General features: G+C 37.1%; 1 protein-coding gene across 8 annotated transcripts in view; it reads right to left on the bottom strand.

Moving 5' to 3' along the window:
* Positions 1–27,958, bottom strand: part of CHCHD6 (coiled-coil-helix-coiled-coil-helix domain containing 6) — a 339,494-nt gene that overhangs the window by 291,563 nt on the left and 19,973 nt on the right. For 4 of the 8 annotated variants that reach the window (XR_012484954.1, XR_012484952.1, XM_074283786.1 and 1 more), the window contains exons 2-4: positions 20,143–20,353; positions 16,034–16,106; positions 11,815–11,959 (exon numbers count right to left, since the gene is read on the bottom strand). Coding sequence is in view for 4 of the 8 variants with exons in the window: in XM_074283786.1 (XP_074139887.1) it covers positions 11,815–11,959; positions 16,034–16,106; positions 20,143–20,353 (429 nt within the window). In the remaining 4 variants the exon portion in view is untranslated. Of the gene's footprint in view, positions 1–11,796; positions 11,960–16,033; positions 16,107–20,142; positions 20,354–27,958 lie in introns of all 8 variants that reach the window. The other 4 variants (XR_012484953.1, XM_074283784.1, XR_012484955.1 and 1 more) reach the window with 2 other exon arrangements.

A 27,958-nucleotide genomic window follows, 5' to 3' on the forward strand; every position in this document is an offset into this window, starting at 1 on the left:
GATTGCCTTTAGAGCAATGGCCTCTAGTTTAATGCCTAGCTTTAGCTCTAAAGGTAAACAGAATGATTAAGTGAGGGAATCAAAGTAGATGGGTATGACTTTTTTGATACATAAAACATCTAGAGTTTATTTCTGACATCTAAACATATTAATTCTAGGGTCCTGCTCAGAGTATAACACTAAGGAATTATTACGGGCCTCATCTTGTTCAGACAGAATGAGAAATCAAGTCAAATCAATTAAACATTTAGCATCTATTATGTGCCAAGGACTGTGCTAAGAACTGGGTATAAAGGTAAAAACAATCCTTGCTCTCAAGAAACTTACAGTCTAATGGGAGAGACAAAATGAAACAACTATGTACAAATAAGATACAGACAGAATACACTGAAGATAAAGGCTTCTTATAGTATGTTTCTTACAGAGACTTGAAAGAAGAAGCTACAGAAGTCAGGAAGAAAAAACAAGGTGGCAAAAATTTCAAGGAATGAGGGACAAATCAGAGAAAATGACCAGACATAAAAGATAAAAGTGTTTGTTCAAGGAATAGCACATAGTGAAACTGATATGAGGAAATCACTTACACTAAAGGCCTCTGCTGCAAAGACAGAATATCACGAGCATCCAAGAATAAAGCAATCCATTCCATTACTGAGAAGTTTTTATCCTACTCCAGTTTACTTAAAACCTAGGCTGGATCAATCCTAAAAAGAGCTACGCCCCATAGGTGAACTCCAGACAACTGTACTCTTCCCATATTTCCTGAAACCAAAATTTACTAACCAAGGCTATTACCACTTTGGATGCTGCTGAACCCAGTTCTTCTCAACCTATATCCCTGAGGCCATGTTTTTCACAGGCAGGAGCAGGTCACATAGCTTTGACCTGGAAGTGACAGCTTATATATCTGCAAAGAATTTAGGGATTTGGAATGCTTTTTGCGTTTCCAGATAACAATTCTAAGTTCAAGTCTGTAAAAGAGAGTAGACCCCAAGGATCTTGCATTAAAGGAGGGCCAATGTGAACAAAACAAAACAAAACAAAACCAGGAGATTATACCCAGTCAACTAATAAGTCAAACAAACAGAATAAGGATGGTCTCTGTAACTACCACATATAGACTGCCTCCTTTCACCCAGAAAATCTCTCAGATATCCATCTTTCTCACTACTCACACGCTACATCCTTTTCCACACCTCATTTCTCGTCAAAAGGGCATCAGTAATGATAATATTATAAAGACTTAAATAACTTTACAAAATACTAGTGACCAACTTCTTTAATTTAGCATTAGCAGTTGCAACTTGTCATCCAAAATCCTACATGATCATAACACCAAAGTAATACTGCTGTTTCTTTTATTCCTTAGATAAGAAAGAGATTTGTGCTCTTCTGAGTTTAATAATAATCCTTATCCAAAGCTTTTTAGAAGGAGCCTACAGCTCAAGTCCCTCAAGACTCATCAAGCTTAAAAGAGGCCCAATTGTGGTCTGTTAAAGGGCAGTGGTGTCCCTCAAGGGGGTTGGGAGGAGAAGCCTTTCCAGCGTCCCTTCCAGATCTCAGCCCCAGCTGTCAGCCTCTTTAGCTCATCCCCAGTGCTAAAAGACATTTTTGTAGACATGCGATCGGCTAATTAGAAGCAATGACACCAGGAATGGAACCGCAATCAGCCATTTGCCTAACAAAGTTAGCAGCTAATGAGAATTTCCAGCTTCTGTCAGCATACAGCAGAGGTCACCTGAGCTATATGCTATTGGTAGAAAAGGAAAAAATAAAGGTATCTGCAGATTTTAGATTTGGTAATGAGTAGAAAGAAAAAAAATACAGAATTCTTAAAAATAGTTCCACAAAATCCTAAAAAACTCCAACATTAAAATCATAGCATTGTCTTCTTAAATGAAATAAACTGAATTTACATCTTTTACTAGACAAAGAAAGTAGGATCTTATATTCTTCCCAGAAGCACATCCTATCTGAGACAATCAGATCTGTAGTGCTGAAATCCTCTAAATTTAACCTAAAAAAGACCAGGGAACTAGCAACTCTGCGAGAGGTAAAGATCCCCAAAATCTTATATTGTTAAGACTATGAAGTGCTGGGATTCAGAAATGGATCTAGATCAGGGTTTCTCAACCATGTTAATCTATGATACATCTATAGAATTGCCAGGAATATTCCTTCTGCCTTCACTAACCATCTATCAGTCTAGCCAACTGTGACTCTACAGCCACCTAAACCATATTGCTTACAGATAAACACACAGGGAACTACTCTATTTCCAACAATCGTATCACTACTCTATTGAATAAAAACCAGCAAAGAAGACTGAATCAATCATCCAAATACACCAGGATATCTTCACATTGTGCCAACATTACAATCACATGAATGAGAAACAAATGATTTAGGAAGAATCCTAACAAGATGGCCAGAGGGCCCATTCAACTAAGCCCCACCAATGTCAGAGGCATTAGAACACAGAACTAGAACATTAACAAAACAATCCAAATTTTCTGTTGAGCTCTATGAGACTTTGAGCAGGTCCTTTCTCTGGGCCTGTTTCCTTGATTCAATTATGTAAAAATGTAATTGCCACCTGTTTCACAGGGAATGAGCCCAACTTCAATAAAACTCAAATACTAAATTCCAAAGTATCTCTGAAAGATGATGAGAGTTAAGTATCTGACAGTTTCTGAGGGTGAGGTCATCACTGAAGCCTGAAAGTCACATTTCAAAGATATAACAAAGAACACGTTCCCTTAATCCAAAGAGTCTGTACCCAATTCTGCAAATATCTCTATCTCTGTTCATTTATGCTAGAAACTTGATCCCCCCCCCCCCAGGCTTGGCTTCTGTTCTGAGAGAAGAAAAAGAAGTCATATTCTTTTCTTGGGTCAATAAATCTGACAAAGCCATTATTCAAGGGGATTTTTTTAAAAAGAGCTAAGAACTATGGGGCTTTTGGTAAATCATATTGGTTGATTCTCAAAGTTGGGTAATGCTGCTTCCTAGAATATTACTTTCATTTACTTAGTTGTTTGGTTTTTGGTTGTGGGTTTTTTTTTTTAATTAATTGATTTATTTATTTGCTATACGCTATAATAATACTGAAGTATTTGGCCATAAACGAGGTCATCTTATTTCCCACATTTTGATTCTTCCTTTCTAAAGAAGTCATAGAAAGGTCACCTTTAATCTCAATTTCTTTCTTTTTTTTCACATTCCCCAGATCACCTCATACAGAAAAATACTGACTTATTCAGTAACTTTTTAGTCAATTATTCTAAATTTCCTACCACAGGTACTGAATATACCAAAGAACAGGGACAGCTCATAAATTTCAATTTACAGCTAGAAGAAACTTCAGAGAATTTAAATGAGTCCATCATTTTAGATGAGGAAACAAGTTCAAAGAGGTTATATGAGAAACCTGTTCAGATCACACAACTATTAAATATCTGACGCAGGATTTGCACTGAGGCCTTCCTGACTCCAGAGCCAATGAATTATTTACTACGTCAAGGCAGCTTACAAAATTTGTTGTCTGATAAAATTTAACCTTGGAATTTCAAGAGTGTGGTGTTCACCAGCTGAGGATCCTTTCAAGGTAAATCTCTGACTTTAAAAGACTTTATATGTTCTTTTAAAGTTATTTCCTTTTGCTTCTCTTTGGCCAAGTTCTCTTCCATTTATTTTTTTTGGGGGGGTGGAGATGGGGGGGAGATTATCAAATTTTGCAAATATATCATTTTTTCTTCTTCACTGGAGAGATTTTCTATTGTGTGATCTAAGTTCTGAAGCCTGTTGTCTTTCTTTAATTCTATATTAAGAATTCTAATTTCCATCCTAATATCTTCTTTTAACGGTTTTATTTAGAGTAACTCTAAAGTTTCTTGTCATTGTTCTATGTTCTATCAATAGCAGAATTCTATTTTTCATCAGAGGATTTTAGTACATTTTTCTTGTTAAATATGCTATGGTGAGTTCTCGACATTTTACTAATTTTTCCTTTTGAAATCTCTTAATTTCTTTAAGTTTATATACTTTGAAAATAAGCTAATACCTAGCCTCTCAACTATTTTTGTATTTTCAGCCTTTCTTGTATTCCTATAGTTTTCTTTCTCTCTTAATAGTCATTCTTGTCTCTTTTCCTCTCCTCTCCTCTCTGTTCCACTGTTGCCATCATTCACTGCTCTCCCCAGCTGAGGAAGTTGAGAGACCAGGAGGCCATGCCTGAGGATCTCTCTGCAGTAAACTCCTTGGGGAAAAAATTGATTCCAATAAGATTTCTACTCCCTATGGTAAAGAGCAGGAAAAAAAATTCCTAAAGTAAGTATTCTTACTCTGGGTTAAAAAACTTTTTTTTTCACATTTCGATAACTATTTCAATAAAATTTGTTTGCTTGATTATATAATACTTTGTTCTCCATAAAATAGTCTTTTAGGCAAACATACTGTTTGGCATTTGAACAAGGTGGCTAGCCCATCAAAGTTGCATGCTCTACAGTAAGTAGGGTTTGAATGGTTGGCAGTTTAGCTCAAGAAAGGACTTCAATATTAAGTACCTTATCTTGCAAGGTGATCTGAGGAATCTTACTAAGGCAATTCAAATGGAAGCAATTCAGTTTTGGTGTATGCTTTCACAGGCATACAATAATAAGGTCAGCCCAATGATTATGTAGGAAGTTTGGCAGGCAGCCTAATACCTCTCCTCTCCCACACTTTCCTTCAGAGCTTCCCAAACACTATCAATGTGTGTGTGTGTCAACCTTTTCATTTAAGGGTAAATCCCTAGAAATATACTGCCAAGATAAGTGAACTTATGAACTTATATAAAGTATTCAAAATTTATCCATTTGCTAAAACAAATGGCTCTCTATATGGATAAAGCGGTGCTGTCTGGTGGTTCAAGAACCTCCATTTTCTTGGTGTTGTCCGGCAAAATCAGCACGTGGGGCAGAGAATCGATCTGTTGCACTTCTTCAGAGCTGCATTGAACGCACAATCATCTATGAACATGCACCAACTGTCTCTCTGTTTAGTCTTGGCTTGTAGCATTTCCAAGATAAATCATTTACCATCACTGTGGTAGTTGGCCTTGATGCCCATTTCCATCCTTGCTGAAGGCACCACCAACATCACTGGAAGCATCCCAGGGGAGCAAGTACCCAGCCCTACTTCACTCTGCCCCAAAACACTGACTATCCAGAACCTGGGCAGGCATCCTTTGTGAAATTGATGCACAATGCTGATGAACTTCTCTAGGAAACCAGATTTGCCAGGATCTTCCACAAACCCTAAGGACCAACAGTATCAAAGGCCTTGGATGAATATGGTATCCTCCTGGCATTTCTTCTGGAGTTGTGAGGCAGCAAACACCGCACCAGTCATTCCTCAGTCCTGTCTTAAAGCCACATGGGCTCTCTGGTAGGTGATCATCTTCCAGGTGAAAGATTAGCCTGTTAAGGACTCTGGCAAGAATTTTTTTTGAGCATGATTAAGTGAGTAATGTGATTGTCACAAGACAACTTATTTCCTTTTTCTTTATAAGGCAGAAAATAGAGGCATCCTTGACTTCCTTGAGGATAACTTTCTACTGTCATGTAACGTGGTACATTCCGTCAACTTTTATATGAGCAATGTTTTCCCTGCCTTGAAAAACTGTTAGAACAGAAGCAGCACCAGGTCCTTTGCCATAAGAACAGAGCTTAATGACATTCTAAACCTCTTCTTCAATTGGAAGTTCAGCCAGAAAGGGACATACTTCAACCTAATATATATAGCCAGTGGTTTCTGCACTGGTTAATGGCCTATTCTAGGGATAGGGAATGTCCAGCCTGTAGATCACATAAGGCCCACAAAAAAATCACTTGGTCTGGCCCTGCCAAGGCAATGGCATGCAACAATAACCTTCCAGTTTTCTTTAAGTTGTGAATTTTGTAGGGCCCACAAATAATGTTCTAAATATCCAAATGGCTCTTGGCAGAAAATAGGCTCCCCATTCCTGCTCTGCTGAGAGAACACTTTGTAAGGCATTAACCCTTCTTTCCAGGATCAGTAGAATATCATGGAGTTGTTGTTGTTCACTCATTTCAATTGGGTTCAATTCTTTTATGACCCCAGTTGGGGTTTTCTTGGCAAAGAAAACAGTGGTTGGCAGTGGTTTTTGCCATTTCCTTTTCAACCTATTTCACAGAAAAGGAGACTGAGGCACACAGAGTTCAGTGACTTGCACAGTCACACAGCTCAAAGTGTCTAAGCCAGATTTGACCTCATATAGATGAGTCTTCCTGACTCCAGGCCTCACACTCTGTCCACTGTATGACCTATCTGCTGGAATATTATAATAGGTCTTATGAAAGAAGAAAGACAAAAGTGAGGATAGATTTGAAATAATTTGAAAGAGTATTAGTGAGAAGAAAATTTCAACTTAAGGCAATCAGGTACCTAAGAGCTATTTCTGAGTATAGGATCTTTAAAAATATGCCCCCAGCAGATACAAATATATCAATTTATCTTCCCATAGTTCTGTTATATAATAAGTAAATCAGTGACCCTTTTGCAACATATAACAGGATATAAAAATCATTGTCTTTCTCTAGCATCAGTTTTATAACTTTCCCCAATAATGAGCTGAATCACAGCTTTGTAAAAAGGATGATAAAATAATCATCATAAAAGCCAGAGGCAAACAATGTAAAGGAGGAGATTAAATGTCAAATAATTCTTATAACATTCAAAGAGAAAATCTTTACACATAAAAATAAAAGTTTTGTGCATATAGTAGTACCTGCATAGGATAGGTGAGAGTATCAAGCCTGGAGAACTCTCCAGCCAAATCCAATTACAAAAAACACACAAGCCAGCCCATTAAACTACCCATCAAACTGCAAGTTAAAAACCTGCTTAATTTTTCCACTAGAAGAAAGAAAATAAGAATTTACATAGTAGTTGCTATGTGCAAGACAACTATGCTGAGAGCTTTTTTTTTTTTTCCCCAGACATCTCATTTCAGCTTTCCAGCAACCCTATGCGATAGGTGCTATTATTAACCCCATTTTAACAGAATTTAAGCAACCCATAAAGTTAGAAAGTGTTTGGTGCTGGATGATCTTTCTGCCTCCTAACATCCTGAACTTGCCAGACTTTTTTTCCCTCTTTTGACATAGATGATAAAGAGCCAGAACCCAAAAACATTTTGATGAATAAGTCATTGGACTGAATATAAAGGAGGAATTCAATGAAAAGCATAAAATCATATACTTAGATTCACAAGTATGAGATGAGAACGATAGAGTTATTGGTCTGAAAAAGAGCATGGGGGAATTTAGCGGACTGCAAGCTCAGTCAGAGTTAGACACAGAATGTGACAGCTACAAAGCTGAGACCATCGTGGGTTCCATCCAGAGAGGCACAGTTAAGGAATAAGAAAGGCAGTGTCTCTCTGTGCCCAGTCCTGATCAGACCCCACCAGGGCATTCCACAGTTTAAAGACACTAGTGAGGTAAACTAGAGAAGGGCAAAGAGGGTAGTGAAGGGCCTAGAGATAAAGCCACATGAGAATGATATATAGAAAAAGAAGGCTTAGAGGCACAGGAAGGAGGATATGGGGAGAAGATAACTATCATTTGGCTTTTTCAAGTTTGTCATATGGGAGAGGGGGAGCTACAATAGCAGAGTCGCAGGGAGCAGTGCAGGGCACTTTCCCCCACAAATTCCTCCAAACATCTAGAAAAACGCACTGGCCAAACTTTGATGAGGAAATCCAGAAAGTCACAGTAAATCATTTGTCCAACTTAATTTAGTATAGGGAGTCAGAAAGAGAGGTCTGTGGATACTGGGGACAGAGTCGACAGGAGAACATGATGTGTAGAGTTTTGTGTGCCAGGACAAAAGGAAGTCCCAAATCCATACCTCACTGTGATGGGCACAGGTGCCAATTGTGAGATATATCACTGACTATCAAATTCTCTTTCACAGATCCAGGGCGGACTGGGAAGAGGACCTACACAGGAGAGAGCAGTATGGATAAGGAAGGACATTAGGAAGACAGCAGTGGGCAACAACAGTATGATTTAGCCATTAGGTGCAGAGCAAAGCACCTGGCTAACCTGCACAGGAATAAGTTGGGTCTGGAATTCACAGGGCAAAGGATAACCTAGACTTTTGCCTCTTTAAACTAACAGAGTTTTGCAGTTGGCTGATAAGAATTAGGTCCAGCAGCATCTACTTTTTCTCAGAACCAAACCCAGGTCAAGAACCTGAAGAGTTAAGAACATGAGGGAAGCAATCAGATTTTGCCCTCGATTAGACCACTTGGAGAGCAATGAAGTCTTGTTGGTCCCCAGTGTCTCTGAGATCTTGGAATAATAAACAACACTCAATACCTAAGAAAGTAGCAACATGATTAGCTCAAACCCTTCCTTCAGAAGTATGCCAGGGCCTAGCCCTAAGATCAAATCTGAAGTTAAGAAATAGGAAAAAAAATGATGAAACTGAAAAAGAATACCACCATAATGATGTGGCAGAGATGCTCAAGAAACAAGCACAGAAAAGAATGGCTCCAAAACATCTATAAGCATTACCTCAGAGAAAAATATAGCTAGGGAACAAATCCAACTAGAATTCCTGGAAGAGATGAAGCAAGAGTTTAAAAAAAAAAAGTTAAAAATCTAAGAATGGTTGAGAAAAAAAACTGTAAAGGAAATTAGAGCTGTGGAAGAAAGAGAAAAGAAACTATCAACTCAGCAAAGAAATATAAACTTTTGCTCAAGCAAAAAAAAAAAAAAAAGCTTACTGAAAATTAGAATAGAACAAATAGAAGCCAATGATTCTAAAAAGAAACAAATAATATTAAAATCAAAAGCTAAAAAAAGAAGAAAAATATAAAGTATTTTATACCAAAAACAATCGAACTTGAGAACAGATTGAATGGAAAAAAAAAAAAAAACAAGCATCACTGGACTAGAGGAACACCAAGTCTAGAAAAGGAGCCTAGACATTATCTTTTAAGAAATGTTAAAAGAAAGCCACTCTGGGGGCAGATAGATGACACAATGGATAGAGCATTGGCCCTGGAATCAGGATGACCTGAGTTCAAATCCAGCCTCAAGATATTTAATAGCTTTGTGACCCTGCATAAATCACTTAATCACATTGCATGAGAGAGAGAAAAAAAAAAAAAAAAAAAAAACTGAGGGAGAGAGGGAGGGAGGGAGGGGAGAGAGAGAGAGAGAGAGAGAGAGAGAGAAGAGAGAGAGAGAGAGAGAGAGAGAGAGAGAGAGAGAGAGAGAGAGAGAGAGAGAGAGAGAGAGAGAGAACACACACACCAGGCAGAATCATATGGAATAGACTAGGTATACAATATGCAATAGTAAATGACCATAATAGTCTAAGTGTTTGATAAAACCAAAGATCCAAGTTTTGGGGCAAGAACTCACCATTTGATCAAAACTGCTTGGAAAACTAGAAAGTGATTTGGCACAAACTAGTTATAGACCAAAATTTCACATGATAATTAAGATAAGGTCAAAATGGATCCATGGATAGACATAAAGGATGATCTCATACTGTCAGACCTATAGCTAAGGGAAAAGTTTTATGACCAAACAAAAACCAGACAGGATCATGAAAAGTAAAAGAGAATAATTTTGATTTACATGAAGTTTGAAAATTTTTCCATGACCAAAATCAAGATTAGAAGGAAAGCAAGAGTTTGGACTCATAGAGGGATCCAATTAGATAAGGCTTGGGGGTGGTCCTAATATTTCTTGATTATTTTAAGAAAAGAAGGAAAGATGGTGGAGTTGCGAAAGAATCCAGCCATTCTGGAGAGCAATCTGGAATTATGCCCAAAAAGTTATCAAACTGTGCATACCCTTTGACCCAGCAGCGCTACTACTGGGCTTATATCCCAAAGAAATACTAAAGAGCGGAAAGAGACATATATGTGCCAAAATGTTTGTGGCAGCTCTTTTTGTTGTAGCTAGAAACTGGAAGATGAATGGATGTCCATCAGTTGGAGAATGGTTGGGTAAATTGTGGTATATGAAGGTTATGGAATATTATTGCTCTGTAAGAAATGACCAGCAGGAGGAATACAGAGAGGCCTGGAGAGACTTAAATCAACTGATGCTGAGTGAAATGAGCAGAACCAGAAGATCACTGTACACTTCAACAACAATACTGTATGAAGATGTATTCTGATGGAAGTGGAAATCTTCAACATAAAGAAAAACCAACTCACTTCCAGTTGATCAATGATGGACAGAGGTAGCTGCACCCAGAGAAGAAACACTGGGAGGGGAATGTAAATTGTTAGCACTAATATCTGTCTGCCCAGGTTGCATGTACCTTCGGATTCTAATGTTTATTGTGCAACAAGAAAATGATATTCACACACATGTATTGTACCTAGACTATATTGTAACACATGTAAAATGTATGGGATTGCCTGTCATCGGGGGGAGGGAATAGAGGGAGGGGGGGTAATTTGGAAAAATGAATACAAGGGATAATATTATAAAAAAAATATATATATAATAAAAAAAATTAAAAAAAAAAAGAAAAGAAGGAAAGAAAACCACAACAGGGGTGAAAAAGAAAGGTTAGAGAAAATTAACTCACCCAATCAGGGTATAGAGATGTCTATACAAACAAAAAGGGGAACAGCTGATACTTGAAACCTTACTCTCATCTGAGTTGGGCAAAAGAAGAATAAATACATACATACATACACATACACACACACACACACACACACACACACATACCCATACATACACAGTTGAGTACAGATATGCTTTTTAGTAAAGAGGCAAGAGAAGGGAATTAAAAGGAAGAAATATAAAAGGAGAGGCTAGTTCTAAGGAAAACAAACTCCAAAATACTTTTAACTCTTTTTCAAGTAGCAAGGGAGAGGAATCTGAGGTTGTATCCATAAACTGAGGAAAGAATGAACAAGTTATACGGTATTTAAATACTACAGAATACTACGGTGCTAAATTATTATCAGAGTAATGACCAGACAATATTCCAAAGGACTACTAATGAAACAGAGATGGACACAATGCAAAATAAGATGATTTCTTTTTGATGAGTCAATGTGGAAATGTTTTAATTGGCAACTGCCCATACACCACAGTCCTCTAAGATCATTGAATGACACAAATGAAAGGGGCAGTAGAGATCACCTAGTCTAACCTTCTCATTTATACAGATGAGGAGCTGCAGGCCAAAGAGATTAAGGGACTTGTCCACTATGCTGCTAATATGTCTGGACCTGACTAGACCCTGGAGCAGGTTCTTTCTTCAGCACTCTTGCCTCTTAGAAGCACAGGATATCAGAACTGGAAGGATACATGAAGGAGCAGAGATTTGAGCCTAATCACTTCATTTCACAAATAAGGAGACCAAGTACAGAGAGGAGGAGGAGGAAGAAAAGAGACTGTGATTCTGGTCCTGATTCTCCATTGTGAATGTGCAGCATGACTTTGGACTGGCATCTCACCTCCCTGGGCCTCATATTTTTCTTCCATTAGATGAGGACCAAATCTCTAATGCTGCTTCCAGCTCTAAAATTCCATGGTTCTATGAAGTCCCTGACACTACATTCCATAAGCAGTTAGTGGCAAGACTAGAATGAGACAATTTCCTCATTCAGTATTTCTTCCCTACAAAGAAGCCAATTACAATAGAGAAGAAATAGAAGACTTTAGAATCTCTTTGGGAAAATGAGGCTTGAGGCCAAGATGAAGCTCTTCTCAACTGAACAAACAAATCCACAGGAGAAAACACTAGAAAATCAGCACTCACCAGCTGGGCTGATCGCTGCTTCTCCTGGTTCATGCCATTCTTCTCCCATGGAAGGGAGGACTTGGGATGCTCCCTGGCCACCTCCCTTTCTCTCTTCACCAGCTGAAGCAGCTCTTCTTGGATCATGGCCTGTTCCTGTTCATATCTGTGCCAAGAGAGAATGAAGATGCACATGCAGAGGCTATGACTGGCAGGATGCAGCCAGGGACTGTGCCCACTGCCATGGGCCAGCAAGGTGAGCATGGCAACACAACTCTGCAACGAGAAAGAGGCCTGCCACCTGAAGCAAGAGAGGGGGAAGATGAAGGCAACATTTGGCTTTGGGGGGCAACTTTGTTCCATTAGTTATCTTGAAGAATGCCCCCTTCCACCCTGATATCCCTATACTTTGGAGCTGAAAATATAAAAAAATGCTTTCAGGGAAAAGACCCAAACACAGACAAGCATTTATGATACTCCATGATCCAGGAGAAAAAGCCAATTGTTATGTATCATATGAATGCAAGAATCTTAGTTTCAAACCTCAATCAGAGAGCAGCATTAATGCCACATAAGCTTCAAAGACTAAAGACTCCAACTTTTCCTTTGGCACTATCTCACTCACTGTTAGAATATAGGAACTTGAATGTTTCAGATACCACCATCTTCACTCAGAAGTTTTGAGTATTCAAATTCAGGATAAATGAAGACTATTTCTACTGATAATGAATTAGGAAGGAACAGATTAAGGGATGCAGTGCTTGATATAAAGAAAGGAAGTATATCACCTAACAGGGATTGAATCCTTGGACTTGGTTCCTACCTTGGGATAATTGTTCTCATAAGTTAGCCAGTCTTCTTAAAAGCCATGCAGAAGAAAATGAACCTCCAAACCCAAGGGTCAACTAGAGATTTCTTATTAAGAGAGTCATCAATGTCCTCAGGCTAATAAGGCACCAGAAGCCAGACTTGATTCAGCCAGCTACAAGGCACAGTATAAGGGTGATTAAATTTGGGTACAGTCCAGTTCCAACTTCCCTCCTTTTATTCTTCCTCAATTACTACTACATTCTTCTAGAGAGTATCAAGCCACTTTAAAACGTCATTAAAATGGTGATTACTTGTGTATAAATGTTTTGAGTCTTAATTTTCCCTAAAAATATTTTTTCTGTTTCTTTAAAAAATTCTTTTTTTCTGCCTCAAATGAACACTGTTCTCTGACAAAGATAAGCTCCAGAATATTCTGTTAGCCCCAGCCAAAGACCTATATAAACATTTCCCTCATGAACGAGAGGAAATGAAGATGTGGGATATATAGTTCTGTCTGGAAGAAAGCAAGGTCTCCAGAGAAAGAGAAAACACCCTCCAAGGAAGAGAAGTTCATCAATGAACAAGAATTTATTAAGTGCCTACTCTGTGTAAGACACTGGAAACAAAAAGACAAAATTAAAATAAAATCTGTTTTCAGGAAATTTAAATTCTAATAAGGATAATAAGTATAGAGAAGTACATATAGAATAAATATAAAGAGAATAAAATGCAAATAAAACAAAATAGCTAAATACAGGATGTTTTGGAGGGGAGGAAATCAGAAAGGATCCCTCTAGCAGGTGTTGCTTGAGATGGGTCCTGAATGAAGAGAAGGATTCTGAGTTGCTCAGCATGGACGACCAGAGCAAAGACGCAGAAAACAAATTGCTGTGGCCTGTGTGAGAAAGAGATAAGGCCAGTTTGCCTGGACCTCTGCCTAGTGTGGGAGTGGGAGTAATGTACAGTGAGACTGAAAAATTAGTTGGGCAAGTTATAAAGGGTTTAAAATCTTAAAAAGTAAGTTTTATTTTATCCTATAGATAACAGAAATATCATAGAGTAGTGACAGTGAGGGGAATGACAGTGAGATCTGCACTTAAAGAAAATCACTTTGACAGCTGTGTGGAAGATGGATTGTGTTGGGTAGTCACTTGAGGCAGGGTAATCAACTAGGAAGCTGTTGTAATAATCTAGACAAAAGGTGGTAAGGGCCTGAATTAAAGTGGTAGCTATGTGAGTAGATGTAATGAGCTGTCGTCTCCAGAAGCTGCTGGATCGCTCTCTGGGAAGAGATCTGCTGTGTCTACTCAAATCTCTCCAACAGATTCTTCTTCCTGTAACGAACCGTTGTCTCCAGGCAGTTGCTGTTAACTCTTGTCCAAAGAAGTGACTTCCCTTCCTGCAGAGAGCCCCATCAATCCTGATGCAATTCAGAGTCTTCTTTTTATCTCTGGGAGTCCTCTCTTTTATTCTCCCAGAGAATGGGCGTGGGATAATGCAAGGGCTTCTGGGAAGAACCACCTCAGCCAATGAGCCTGCTCCTTCCATCAAGTCAACCTGAGTTCTCACCTTCTAATTGTCCAACCTGAATTCTCACCTCGTCACTATCCAGACAACCTCAGTTCTCACTTAGTAATCCTAACAAGTAGAGAGACAGGGTCAGATATGAAAAGGGTTGTGGAATAGGAATTGAAAGTTATGGCAACTGGTAAATATATGGGATGAATAAAAAGTAAGGAATTAAAAATGACAATGACACTGAGATTCTAAATCTGAGAAAAATGGAAGAATGATGATACCTTCAATAGAAACAATCAAGTATGAAAGAGCAGTAGGTTTTGGATGAAAGATAAATTCTAATTTGGAGATGATGAATCTGAAATGTCTCTGAGATAATATAATCAAAAATAGCCAATAGGAAGCTGGTAAAAAATGGAGAAAAGCTCAGGAAAAACTTAATGGATGTATGAATCTGTGAATTATTTCTGTAGAGATGATAATTAAATCCATGAAAGTTTATGAGGTCACCGATAAGAATATTGCAAGAAGACCCAGGACAAAGCCTTGAGGAACCCTTACAATTGGAGGTATAAAATAGGTAATGATCCAGCAAAAAAAGAAAAAGGAGATCACGCATAAATGAAGAAAACCAAAAGAGAACAGTCTCATGAAATCCCAGAGAGGAAAGAGTATCCAGGAGGAGAAGGCAGTAAACAGTGTCAAATACAGCAGCGAAGTGGGATAAAGAATAAGAAAAAATAGCAGTTTTAGTTGAGTGATAAGATCCAAAGTCAGAAAGCAAAGGGATGAAGAGTAAGTGATAAAAGGGAAAGTGCAGGCAAAGATTGTAGACAACTGAGAAGAAGAGAGCTTAAAGAGATAGTAGGTTCTAGTGAAGGTTTTTTTTCAGGATGGTAGATACTTGGTCATGTGAGAAAGCAGTAAGAATTTAGTAACTAGGAAAGAGTTGAAGTTTAGAGACTGAGGGGATAACTGAGGAAGCATTCTGCTGAAAAAAAAAAACAGGAGATGGGACCAAGAGCACAAGCTGAGATGCTGGTTTTGGAGAAGGACTAGCCTTTCACCAGAAACTGGGGAAAGAAAGAGAAAAGGAGTAATGATATTAAGAGATTTTGAGATAAAGAGAAGGCAAGAAGAGCAAGCTTATGTTAAATGGTCTCATTATTTTTCTTCTGTAAAGCAAAAGGTAAAAAACTTAGGTGACAGGATGGGAGCACAGAAAGGTAAATTTTGGACATATAGGGAGAAAAGAGGTTTAGGATACTTTATAAGAGAAGTGAGACAGGGAATCAATGAGAGAAGAATAGCCAAGTGTGGTGATATATGCCTGTAATCTCCTGCTATGGGGAGGCTGATACAAATGACACTTAAGTTCAGTATTTCTGAATTGCAGTATCCCAAAAGCTGGCCACGTTTCTACATTTAAGTTTAACAAAAAGATGGTAAACCTCTGGGAGCAAGGAGCTACCAGTTGCCACAGGAAGAGCTAATCAGCTCAGGTCAGAAATGAAGCAGGTCAAAGCTTTTGTGCAATAGGGATGGGACCCGTAAGTGCCCCCTGCACTCCTATCCTGAGAAAAATCGGGAGACCAAGTCTAAAAAAAGTAAAACAACAACAACAAAAAAAATCAGAGATGAGAAAAAAGGATTGTCTTACTACAGTGAAAGCCCAGTTAGATAATGAATTTATGGTGTACTCAGTCAGCACATTTGCTTGTCTTCCTTCATCTCCATTCAGTAGCTCATAAGTAAGAGTAGAGGAGGCAGATGGTATAAGTAATCCAGAACTGGGGTTTGGCAAGGGATGAGAACTAACAGAGTAAGAGGAAAAGGGATTAAAAAACTTAATTACTGTCACTGAGCTCCAGAAAACTGTACTGAAGACAGAAAGGGTTTACAATGTCCTTACCTTCTGTACAGATCCTCTTCTGTTTCAGAGGGCTGCCTACCATTCTGGCTCTCAGCTTTGGGAGGTTTAGGATCTATAAGAGATAGAACACAAATAATCAATATCAAAAAGAAGAAGACAATAAGACACACAAAGGTACATTAACTCTCTCAGTAAGATTTTGACCGGGAATTTAAATTCCTTTAAACTACCTCCCCCTTATTCTCCTACCCAAAGACTTCTCTTTCTTCCATGAGGTGATTTGTCAAAAAGTATAAATAATCTCTGTACCCATCCATTCTTAAGTCATTATTACTTGTCCAACCTACTATGAAATCTGAGTCTTTTACCGTCCAAAGCTCAAAAACCCCAGAAATATAAGAATGTTGAAGTGAATTAGTCCCTTGATTCATCTGGCCAATTTTACCTATTTCTGATCATGACATCAACTGATGGGTTAGGGTAGGTCTGTCTACCATCATGACAACTTTAAAGATTAAGACTATACTGTAAACATTCTTATTTTCTTAAAATAGCCCATTACTTTAAATTTAAAAAAAAAAAGAAATAAAGAAAATGACCCATTACTTATCATGACTTTTATCTAGATCTCTCTTGGACCGATTCATATTTTCAGTCTGCTCCATCTCTTGAAGGAACAAGTTACACAAATTTTCTCCTGTCTATGTAAAATATAGTATGGTCTTTAATTTGTCTCTTTCCAGTTTTAAGAGATAGTATCTCACTCTAGAGTTCCGAGATTGAGTAAATAAAACCATGATTAACCAGGAAAAAGCAAGCCACTGTGAGCTAAGAAAAACCCTGAAGTTAGAATCAAGGAGAAACTCTGATACATTTACAAATTCTGTGATCATGGCTTAGTAAATATTCATTGGCCTTAATTTCCTCATCTACAAAATGGGGATAATAACTGTATTATATAACTCACCAAATTATTGTGGAAGAAAATAGTAATATGAACTATTATTATGTTCACTTTTGTTATGCCTCTCATGGACCCTTCATGATCTCAGACTTTAATCATTTTTCACTCTCAGGGCCCAACGCTTCCCAAACTGAAGTCCTAATTTTTTTTTCAGTCTGTCTTCATAGGGCAATCCCTCTATATACTTGACTACATTAACTGCCTTCTACTGGACATTCCAGTGCCATTAAGACTTTCTTGAAGCTCAACAACTAGAATAACATGAATTATTACAAAGATAACTATTATAATTTACTTTAAGGGTTAAGATAGCATTTGACTTTGCTTTTTATCCTTTAAGGAATAACAAATTTGGCAAATTGAATATTCAATCCTCTAGGGATTTCCTTCCAGAATTAACCATCTTCTAACCAATTTTCCCAAGCAATAAACCAAGTTGTCATTCCTTTAACTGGGAGAAGAAACCTTAGGTTTTCTATGGCAATATTGCTACGCTTAAGAAATGTTTTTCATTTTTATTCATAAATGAAAGATTAACTGATTAAGGAAACATTGAAATTGCTTTAACTTTGAAATCAACATATTAAATTCTTTAGTCAATTTCAAAATATAAATTTATATACACCATTTCCTTCATGAATTTTATTAAGAAGCTATAACTAAAATCCATATCCATTCAATAAAAAAGCAAAATATTTTGTTAAAAGTAAAATTGAATAAATAATAACAAAATAATTTCTCTTCAAGCTGCTAAATTTGCCAACTGAACAAAATCCCTCCTATTTCTACAAAAGGTACAACTAATAAATATAGGTCCCAGACAATTGTCTTTTATTTATTTATGCCTCTTTCAAGTTTGGATGGGTAACCACTATTCTAGAGTTCTGAGATTAAGTAAATAAATGCAGCTCTCCCTGGAAGAGGCAGCCATGGTGTAGTGAAAGAAAGTATCAAATTAAGAAATATAATTTTGACTCACAGCTTTGATACTAGCTATACGAAGACTGACAATTCACTAACTTTATTTGAATCCCAATTTTCACATCTATAAAATGGAAAAAATAAGACTTGTATTTCTTACTTTATAAGGTTATTGTAAAGAAAACACTTTGTAAATCTGAAATGGCTATATAAATGTGAGTTATTATTATGGTGGTTGCCTAGTATTTACTACATAGAGCTGTGATGTGTTAATAATATGTGTGAACCTTAATAAACATGTCAGCTACCATTATGCTCTAAGGGCTTATGTCTTAGGCCTCTGTGTACATAGGCACAAGGGTCACTAATTAAATGTCTGATGGTTTCTCCCTAGATTGCTAAATCCCAGATTTCCATGATTTAATATAGTCTCTAAGTAAACCTCCCAAAATATAAGGAGAAATATGAAAATGTACAAAAAACAAATTGCCCTCAAGGAACATTATATCAAACTGAAGAAAAAAAGACATATGCAAAGCTAAATTACAATGCAAGGTAGCATAAGACATCTATTCGATACAGCTAATGGAGAAGGAGGGGAATGATTGACTTGACTTCTAGTAGCTGTTCACTAGGCAAAAGACTTTCCTTCTGAAGAAGAGCTGCTCTGCCAGCCAATCAAAAAAAAAAAAAACAAAAACCAGCTTTTGGGTACATTTAGACTGAAGTAAAACCTGAATTTCCATAAATTGAATTCTCTCTTCTGGCTTTGCTACTTATTAACTGTGTGGCAAGTGATTTGACCTCTTAGACTCTATAAAATAAGAAATTGTACTGGTCACTTTCTTTTGTTCTTGTCTCTTGCTTCTTATTAATAGTCAAGACTTCAGAGAAGCTCATACAATTTTCTCTCTGTTTTAGAAAAAATGCATTAAAGGATCATTTAGCCATAGAGTCCCAATTCAGATTACCTGAAGTCTAAGGGAGCAAGGAGAACTGAATGAAATTGAAATATAATGCAGTATGTAGTGGAAAAAATATTGACTGAGTAATCAAAAGATAAGAGTCCAGTCCTAGGTCTATCAGCATTCCCCATTCTGGATCTAGTAGGGAGTACACTAAATAGGCTCCAAGGTCTCTTTCACTCCTAACATTTTGCTATCTTCAAAGTAGTATCTGCTGGTGGCAATAAAACATAAAAGAAACATAATTTATCCACAGAAGCCTGGGAAAGAACTGTGACTTTATGACAGTTGAGACTTCAAATACTGTAACGATGGGATTCTGTCAGACAGAGCTGTCATGCTACTTGCTAAAACGCAATCTTGTTAAAATTAACATTAAAATTTATCCCACCCTTACAATAAGACAACTACTGGTCTCAGACACTTAACACTTCCTAGCTGTGTGACCCTGGGCAAGTCACTTAACCCCAGCCTCAGAAAAAAAATAAAAATAAAAAAAAAACCAATAAGACAACTAACTACACTGCCCCTTTCAGTGCCCCAAATATTTATAGACAAGTATTTGCCTTCAGTTATGGACAGAATTTGAGAAGGAATGAAGGAAAGAGGTTTGGTCAAAATCAACAGAGGCTCTAACCATCAACACAAAAATTTCTCTACAGCCCACCAAGCAGCAGGATCCCACCATACATTTAAAGTTATAGAATACCATTCTGTGATATTTTAAAAGAACCATAATCCCATAAGTTTATATGTTTCCTCCAGTGATGCAGATCATAACTTATTATTTGTTACTCCCATTAATGTCCTGGAGTGTCTTCTTTCTCCAAAGATCTCAAGAGTACCAGTACTCTGGCTATCTGCTTGTCATCCCATACTTTTGCCACAGACCAACTTGTACTCTCTTCTTCTTATGCAATTTATTGATAATACTGTATAGTCCTAATCTTTTTTGGAGTTTCTCATTGAATATATCCTATAGCTTGCTCCTACCCACTATTAATCTCTCCATTGATCTCAATGTGATTATTAATTTTCTGGAAGAAGTGCTCTTCCATATCGTGCTGCCAAACAGCAACATCAATGAAATTTTTGTATTGAAAAGACAAGCCTCTTTATTCCAGGGAAGCTTAAGGTCAGAAAAAGAATTCTGCAAAATGATAAAAAGGGGAAATGAACCCAACATAGCAGAGGATACAAATTATACAAATACATGTTCAAAAGTAGTACTGAGTATTCCTCAAAAATCTCTTTTTTTTTTTCTTGTTTCCCTAGGATCTCCCGGTAATTTACCATACCTGTCCTAGGATGTTTTGACTTGCCTTCTGAAGAACCAAATGCAAAAGATGAAGAATGAGAAAATGAAGGAGGAGGTGGTGAAGCATTAAGTGATGAAGCATCAGATGGTGAAGCAGGTGTTGAAGCAGTAGGTGATGATGCAGGAGATGGTCGCTGCACCCTTGATGATGCAGAGGGGTCCTTCATGCGGTTAACTACATCTTCAGAGAGCTATAGGGAAGCAAAGAGAGGGGGATAGGAAAAAGGGTATGGTTAAGAAATAGTTATAAAATAATGATAGTCTGCTAAAAAGCCCTTACCTTCCCCAAATAGTGGACAAGCAACACTTTTTTTTTGTATTTTATAGAAGTTAGCATATGATTGTCAAGAAAGCAGTTCCCCAGTTCTTAGAGCAAACTGTAGATCAACTAAGTCAAGTTCAATTCAGTTGAAGAATCTTTATTAAATATCCATTCTATCATGCCATCTGAAAACTCTACTCTGGTTAAACTCTGATTTATGTGAGGTCTCTTCAATTCACATTCTTCCATCTTTCAGCATTCACAGATGCCTTGGAAAGTCGCAGTCTCTGTCGAGCCCATCTCCGGTATGAGATGCTCTTTCTTTCCTGACCCAAACCCTGGGCTAGGACAAAAAGAATGCACTCCTTGATTCTCAGCCACACTTCCAGACTGTCACTTAACCATCAACACTCAGCAACTCACTTTTGCAGTTCACTCATCCCACTCTATCATCTGGTCCAGATTTTTATTGCCATTGATTTCCCTTCTTTCCCTGGCTTAAAATTGTCCTATCTACCCCAGTCCATGATCTCATGCTAAAATATTTCAATATATTCACTAATAGCTCCTTGAATATTCTGGCCTCCCAAGTCAACACACTCAAGTTTCATGACCCACATTCTCATTTCATGTCAGTCACTACAGAAGTGAGTCCCACCATCACTTACAACTGTGCTATACCTCTATGGCCTTGAACTCTGAAATAATCTTCCTGATCATACCCTTCTATAGGAGGTCCATCTTTTTTTTTAACTTATTAAACCTTTTCTTTTTCTTACTGTGAACTCTAGTGCCTTATCATTCCCAGCCCTCTCAGGTCATCCCTGTATTAACCTATTTTTTCCTGTTCTTCACAGGTTTAACCCAGTGGCTTTTTTCCCCCCAAATTTTCTGTTTGCCAACATTGTGCTAAGTGCTAGGAATATGAAGACCCCAAACCGGCTTCTGTCCTCAAGTACATTCCATTGGTAAATGGGGGAGAAATAATATGTACATAAAATAAAAAAGAAAAATTTTCTAGGGTACACAACACTAACAATTAGAGAATCATAATGTTCTTCTAGTCAGATGTAACCTTTGAGCTGAACTTTGAAGGAAATTAAAGATGTCATGAATGAAGAACCGCAAATAAGCCAACTAGGATGAAACATAATTTATGAAGAAAAGCAATGTGTAATAAGACTTAAGAAGTGATCACAGCCAGGGTGTGGGCAGTTTAAAACAACAGAGAGATTTATATTTTATCCTCAAATCTCCAATAGGAGATAAAAGAGCTTCTTAAATAGGGAAAATGACATGGTCATAACTGTGCTTTAGGAAAGTAAATTTGCAGCAATGTGAAGGGTGTATAAGACAGGATGGAAGCCTGGCAGTGGGGAGGACATTTAGGAGGCTATTGTAATGTTCTAAGAGAAAGGTGATATGGGCTTGAAATAGGATAATAATAATGGTAGTGGGCCAAAGGAAAATTTTGTGAACATGATATACTGTGGAGATACAATTAATAACACTTGGAGTGTGAGAAGATGGTAGGGAGAAAGTTGACAATTTGTTCTTGAGAACATGGGTGATTGGAAAGGCTGAATCTAAAATAACTATATTAAGTTGGAGAACCCAAAAGGCAGTTGATGATATGGCATTAATGTACAGAAAAGTGGCTAGGACTGAATACATACTTCTGGGGTCTGTCTGCAGAGGTTGTAAGTCCCTGGAAGTTGATGAAATCAACAAGAGAGTAGAGTCAGAGAAGTAGATCCACGGGACTCTTACACCCATTCACCAGATATGAAGCAAGAATTATTATCCAACACACTAAGAACAAGTGGCAAAAGAGCTCGAAGGTTTGGCAAGGAATAATAAATTATACATAGAACACTGAAGTTCAAAAGGATAGCTAAAGGAACAAAGAAGGCAAATAGCGGGTGATGAAAAGCAAAGGATTAGTTGATTATTTCAACAATCTATTATCTTCTACCCTTGGATTCTTGCCTGTTTATCCTCAAGGAGTTTGCCTTCTACTATGAAATATAATACATGCAACAGATAAGTAAATTCAAGACAAATTAAAGAAAATCTAAGCATTGACAAGTATGAATCAACAAGCATTTAAATTTTTTACTAAGATTACCTCCCACCCATTTCATATATACCTAACTCAGCAAAATCTTGAACTTTGAACTAAACTGAATAATGATCAGGAAATCTAATGAGAAACTACAGTAAATTACTTTTTCCATTCCAGAACTACACAAATAGTCAATCAAGTATCAGGATATGAACTCCCAGCAGAGAAGGAAGCACAGACAAGCAGAATACTTTTGAAAGTAGTACACAGAATTTATTGTATGCTTTTTTTTTTTTTTAAAGCAAGTAACAAGGGACCTTCGGGCCAAGATGGCAGTGTAGAGGCAGACAGCTGCTTGAGCACTGCGTTTTCTCTCAGAATTTACTTCATGACAAGCCTCGGAATTAATGCTTGACTGGAAAAAAACCCCACAAATAATCATCAACAGAAAATATCCTTGAAATTCACCAGAAAAGGTCTGTGTTTGCTCAGGGAAGGGGACGAACAGACTGGGCGCAGGTTGAGGATAAGTAATGAGAGCAAGACAGGCAGCTTACACTGCTCAGACCAGAGGGGGAGGGGTATGATCTCTGCTGTTTCTGTGGAACGACTTTTACCCCAGTGTGGATATGCCATCTTGGCAGCAAGCCAGGAGCAGCAGAGACACTGTAAACACCTGAGGTAAAGAATAAAACCCCATAAAGCTAGCGTCTCTGGGGACCTGGCCACCCCCACCCCCACCCGGAGTGACTCAGTGTGTTCTTAGAGCCTCAGAGCGCAGACAAAATGCAGCCACTGCTGTCCTGTTAGTGCCTCGCTGCTGTCTCCCACAGTCTGTAGAGGAGGTCCGGTAACACAATCCAGCTCCATCCCCCTGCTTCCCCAGAAACAGACTAATTGTTTCTCTTGTCAATTTGTTTTCTTTGACTACGCTCTGACAAAATGAACAAAAAATTTAAAAGGTCTCTAACCATTGACAGCTTCTATATGGAAAGAGAGCAGACTTCAAACCCTGAGGAGACTAAAAACATACTGTCGCCAGAAGAATCCCCTAAGGGGGATATGATCTGCTCCTCAATACACAAAACTCTCATAGAGGAAATCAAAAAGGCTCTCACAAGAGAGCTAGAAGAGAAATGGGAAAAGGAAAGGGAAGCTTGGCAAGTGAGCCTGGAGAAGTCATTCCACACATTTAAAGACAGAGTGGATAAAGAAAACAAATCATTGAGAAATAAAATTAGTGAGTTGGAAAAAGAAAACAGCTCTCTAAAAAATAAAATGGATGAAATGGAAAAAAATTCCATAGAAGAAAAAAACTCACTTAAAAATTCAATTGGACAATTATAAAAAGATATAAAAAAAAGTGAATGAAGAAAATACATCATTGAAAATCAGACTCAAACAAGTAGAATTGAATGACTCAAGGAGAAACCAAGTAGTCAAGCAAAACCAGAAAAATGAAACAATGGAAAAGAATGTCAAGTACCTTATTGGGAAGACAACAGACCTGAAAAACAGATCCAGGAGAGACAATTTGAGAATAATCGGACTCCCTGAAAAATATGAGGAAAAAAAGAGCCTGGACATTATTTTCCAGGAAATTATCAAAGAGAACTGCCCAGACGTTTTAGAAACAAAGGGTAAAATAGACATTGAAAAAATTCATTGATCACCTACTGAAAGGGACCCTAAAATCAAAACGCCAAGAAATACAGTGGCTAAGTTCAAGAACCATCAGACGAAGGAAAAAATATTGGAAGCTGCTAGGAAAAAACAATTCAGATATGGAGGAGCCACAATAAGGATAACCCAGGATCTAGCAGCGTCCACATTAAAGGACGAAGGGCCTGGAATATGATATTCTGAAAGGCTAAGGAACTTGGCACGCAGGCAAGAATAACTTACCCAGCAAAAATGAGCATCTTTTTCCAGGGAAGAAGATGGACATTTAATGAAATAAATAAATTCCATCTATTCTTGATGAAAAAATCAGATCTACACAAAAAATTTGACCTTCAAATACAGAACTCAAAAGATTTCTGAAAAGATAAAAAGAAATCTTGAGAACTATATTTCTGCCATAAAGATATGTAAAGAACACATGTATAATTTGTCCTAGAAACTAAAGGTGGAAAGGAAATTATATCATAAAAAAGGGTAAAGTGGTGGTACTATATCTCATGAAGAGGCAAAGGTAACCTATTATATCTGAAAGAAAGAAAGGAGGGGGATGAACATAGTGTGTATCAATAGACATATTCGATTTATGGTGAAACTCCTTCCACTTCATTGAAAAGTGGGAGGGAAGGAGTAAGGTAAGGGGAAGGGAATACAGAAATTGTGAGGAAAAGGGGTAAAATAGGAGGAGGAGCTCTAAGGTGGGGGAGGGACACTAAAAAGGGAGTGCTGTGAAAAGCAAGTGGTGCTCACAAGTTTAATATTGGGGAGGGGGAGTAAAGGGGAAGAAAAGGAGAAAAACATAAGCAGGGGTTAACATGATGGCAAGCAATACAGAATTAATCATTTTGACCATAGATGTGAATGGGGTAAACTCCTCCATAAAGAGGAAGCAGTTAGCAGACTGGATTAAAAGCCAGAATCCTACAATATGTTGTTTACAGGAAACACACCTGAAACAGGGTGATACATTCAGAATAAAAGTAAAAGGGTGGAGCAGAATCTACTATGCTTCAGGTGAAGCCAAAAAAGCAGGGGTAGCCATCCTCATCTCAGATCAAACAAAAGCAAAAATTGATCTAATTTAAAAGAGATAAGGAAGGGCATTATATCTTGCTAAAGGATAGCATAGATAATGAAGCAGTATCAATATTAAACATATACGCACCAAGTGGTGCAGCATCTAAATTCTTAAAAGAGAAATTAAGAAAGCTGCAAGAAGAAATAGACCGCAAAACTATAATAGTGGGAGATCTCAACGTTGCACTCTCAGAATTAGATAAATCAAACCACAAAATAAATAAGAAGTCAAAGAGGTAAATACAATACTAGAAAAATTTGATATGATAGATCTTTGGAGAAAGCTAAATGGAGACAGAAAGGAGTACACTTTCTTCTTAGCAGTTCATGGAACCTATGCAAAAATTGACCATATATTAGGACATAAAAACCTCAAAATCAAATGCAGTAAGGCAGAAATAGTAAATGCATCCTTTTCAGACCACAATGCAATGAAAATTACATTCAATAAAAAGCCAAGGGAAAATAGACCAAAAAATAATTGGAAACTAAATAATCTCATACTAAAGAATGATTGAGTGAAACAGCAAATAATAGACATAATAATTTCACCCAAGAAAATGACAATAATGAGACATCATATCAAAATATGTGGAATACAGCCAAAGCAGTAATAAGGGGAAATTTTATATCCCTAGAGGTCTACTTGTATAAAATAGAGAAAGAGAAGGTCAATGAATTGGGCTTACAACTAAAAATGCTAGAAAAGGAACAAATTAAAAACCCCCAGACAAACACAAAAGTTGAAATTCTAAAAATAAAAGGAGAGATTAATAAAATTGAAAGTAAAAAACTATTGAAATAATTAATAAAACTAAGAGTTGGTTCTATGAAAAAACGAACAAAATAGACAAACCCTTAGTAAATCTGATTTAAAAAAGGAAAGAAGAAAAGCAAATTGTTAGTCTTAAAAATGAAAAGGGAGAACTCGCCACTAATGAGGAAATTAGAACAATAATTAGGAGTTACTTTGCCCAACTTTATGCTAATAAATTCGATAACTTAAATGAAATGGAAGAATACATTCAAAAATATAGCTTGCCCAGATTAACAGAGGAAGAAGTAAATAGTCTAAATAGTCCCATTTCAGAAAAAGAAATAGAACAAGCTATTAACCAACTCCCTAAGAAAAAATCCTCAGGACCAGATGGATTTACATGTGAATTCTGCCAAACATTTAAAGAACAATTAACTCCAATGCTACATAAACTATTTGAAAAAATAGGGATTGAAGAAGTCCTACCAAATTCCTTTTATGACACAGACATGGTACTAATACCTAAAACAGGAAGGTTGAAAACAGAGAAAGAAAATTATAGCCCAATCTCCCTAATGAATATTGATGCTAAAATCTTAAATAAAATATTAGCAAAAAGACTACAGGAAATAATCCCCAGGATAATACACTATGACCAAGTGGGATTTATACCAGGAATGCAGGGCTGGTTCAATATTAGGAAAACTATTAGCATAATTGACCATATTAATAATCAAATTAATAAAAACCATATGATGATCTCAATAGATGCAGAAAAAGCATTTGATAAAATCCAACATCCATTCCTACTAAAAACACTTGAGAGTATAGGAATAAATGGACTATTCCTTAAAATAATCAGGAGCATATATTTAAAACCACCAGTAAACATCATATGTAATAGTGATAAATTGGAACCTTTCCCAGTAAGATCAGGAGTGAAACAAGGTTGTCCACTATCACCACTATTATTCAATATTGTACTAGAAACGCTAGCCTCGGCAATAAGAGCCAAGAAAGAGATTAAAGGAATTAAAGTAGGTAATGATGAAAACAAACTATCACTCTTTGCAGATGATATGATGGTATACTTAGAGAACCCCAAAGACTCTGCTAAAAACCTATTAGAAATAATTCAGAACTTTAGCAAAGTTACAGGATACAAAATAAATCCTCATAAATCTTCAGCATTTTTATACATTACCAACACAATCCAACAGCAAGAGATACAAAGAGAAATTCCATTCAAAATAACGGTTGATAGTATAAAATATTTGGGAATCTATCTACCAAAAGAAAGTCAGGAATTATATGAGCAAAATTACAAAACACTTCCCACAAAAATAAAGTCAGATTTAAATAATTGGAAAGACATTAAGTGCTCTTAGATAGGCCAAGCGAATATAATAAAGATGACAGTACTCCCTAAACTAATCTATTTATTTAGTGCTATACCAATCAGACTCCCAAGAAACTATTTTAATGACCTAGAAAAAATAACAACAAAATTCATATGGAATAACAAAAGGTCGAGAATTTCAAGGGAATTAATGAAAAAAAAAATCAAATGAAGGTGGCCTAGCTGTACCTAATCTAAAACTATCTTATAAAGCAGCAGTCAACAAAACCATTTGGTATGGGTTAAGAAACATACTAGTTGATCAGTGGAATAGGTTAGGCTCACAAGACAAGATAGTGAATAAAAATAGCAATCTAGTGTTTGACAAACCCAAAGATCCCAACTTTTGGGATAAGAATTCATTTGACAAAAACTGCTGGGAAAACTGGAAATTAGTATGGCAGAAACTAGGCATGGACCTACATTTAAAACCATATACTAAGATAAGATCAAAATGGGTCCATGATTTAGGCATAAAGAACAAGATCATAAATAAATTAGAGGAACATAGGATAGTTTACCTCTCAGACTTGTGGAGGAGGAAGGAATTTGTGAC

This window comes from Sminthopsis crassicaudata, chromosome 1, assembly GCF_048593235.1.
Source record: "Sminthopsis crassicaudata isolate SCR6 chromosome 1, ASM4859323v1, whole genome shotgun sequence".
NCBI lineage: Eukaryota > Metazoa > Chordata > Mammalia > Dasyuromorphia > Dasyuridae > Sminthopsis > Sminthopsis crassicaudata.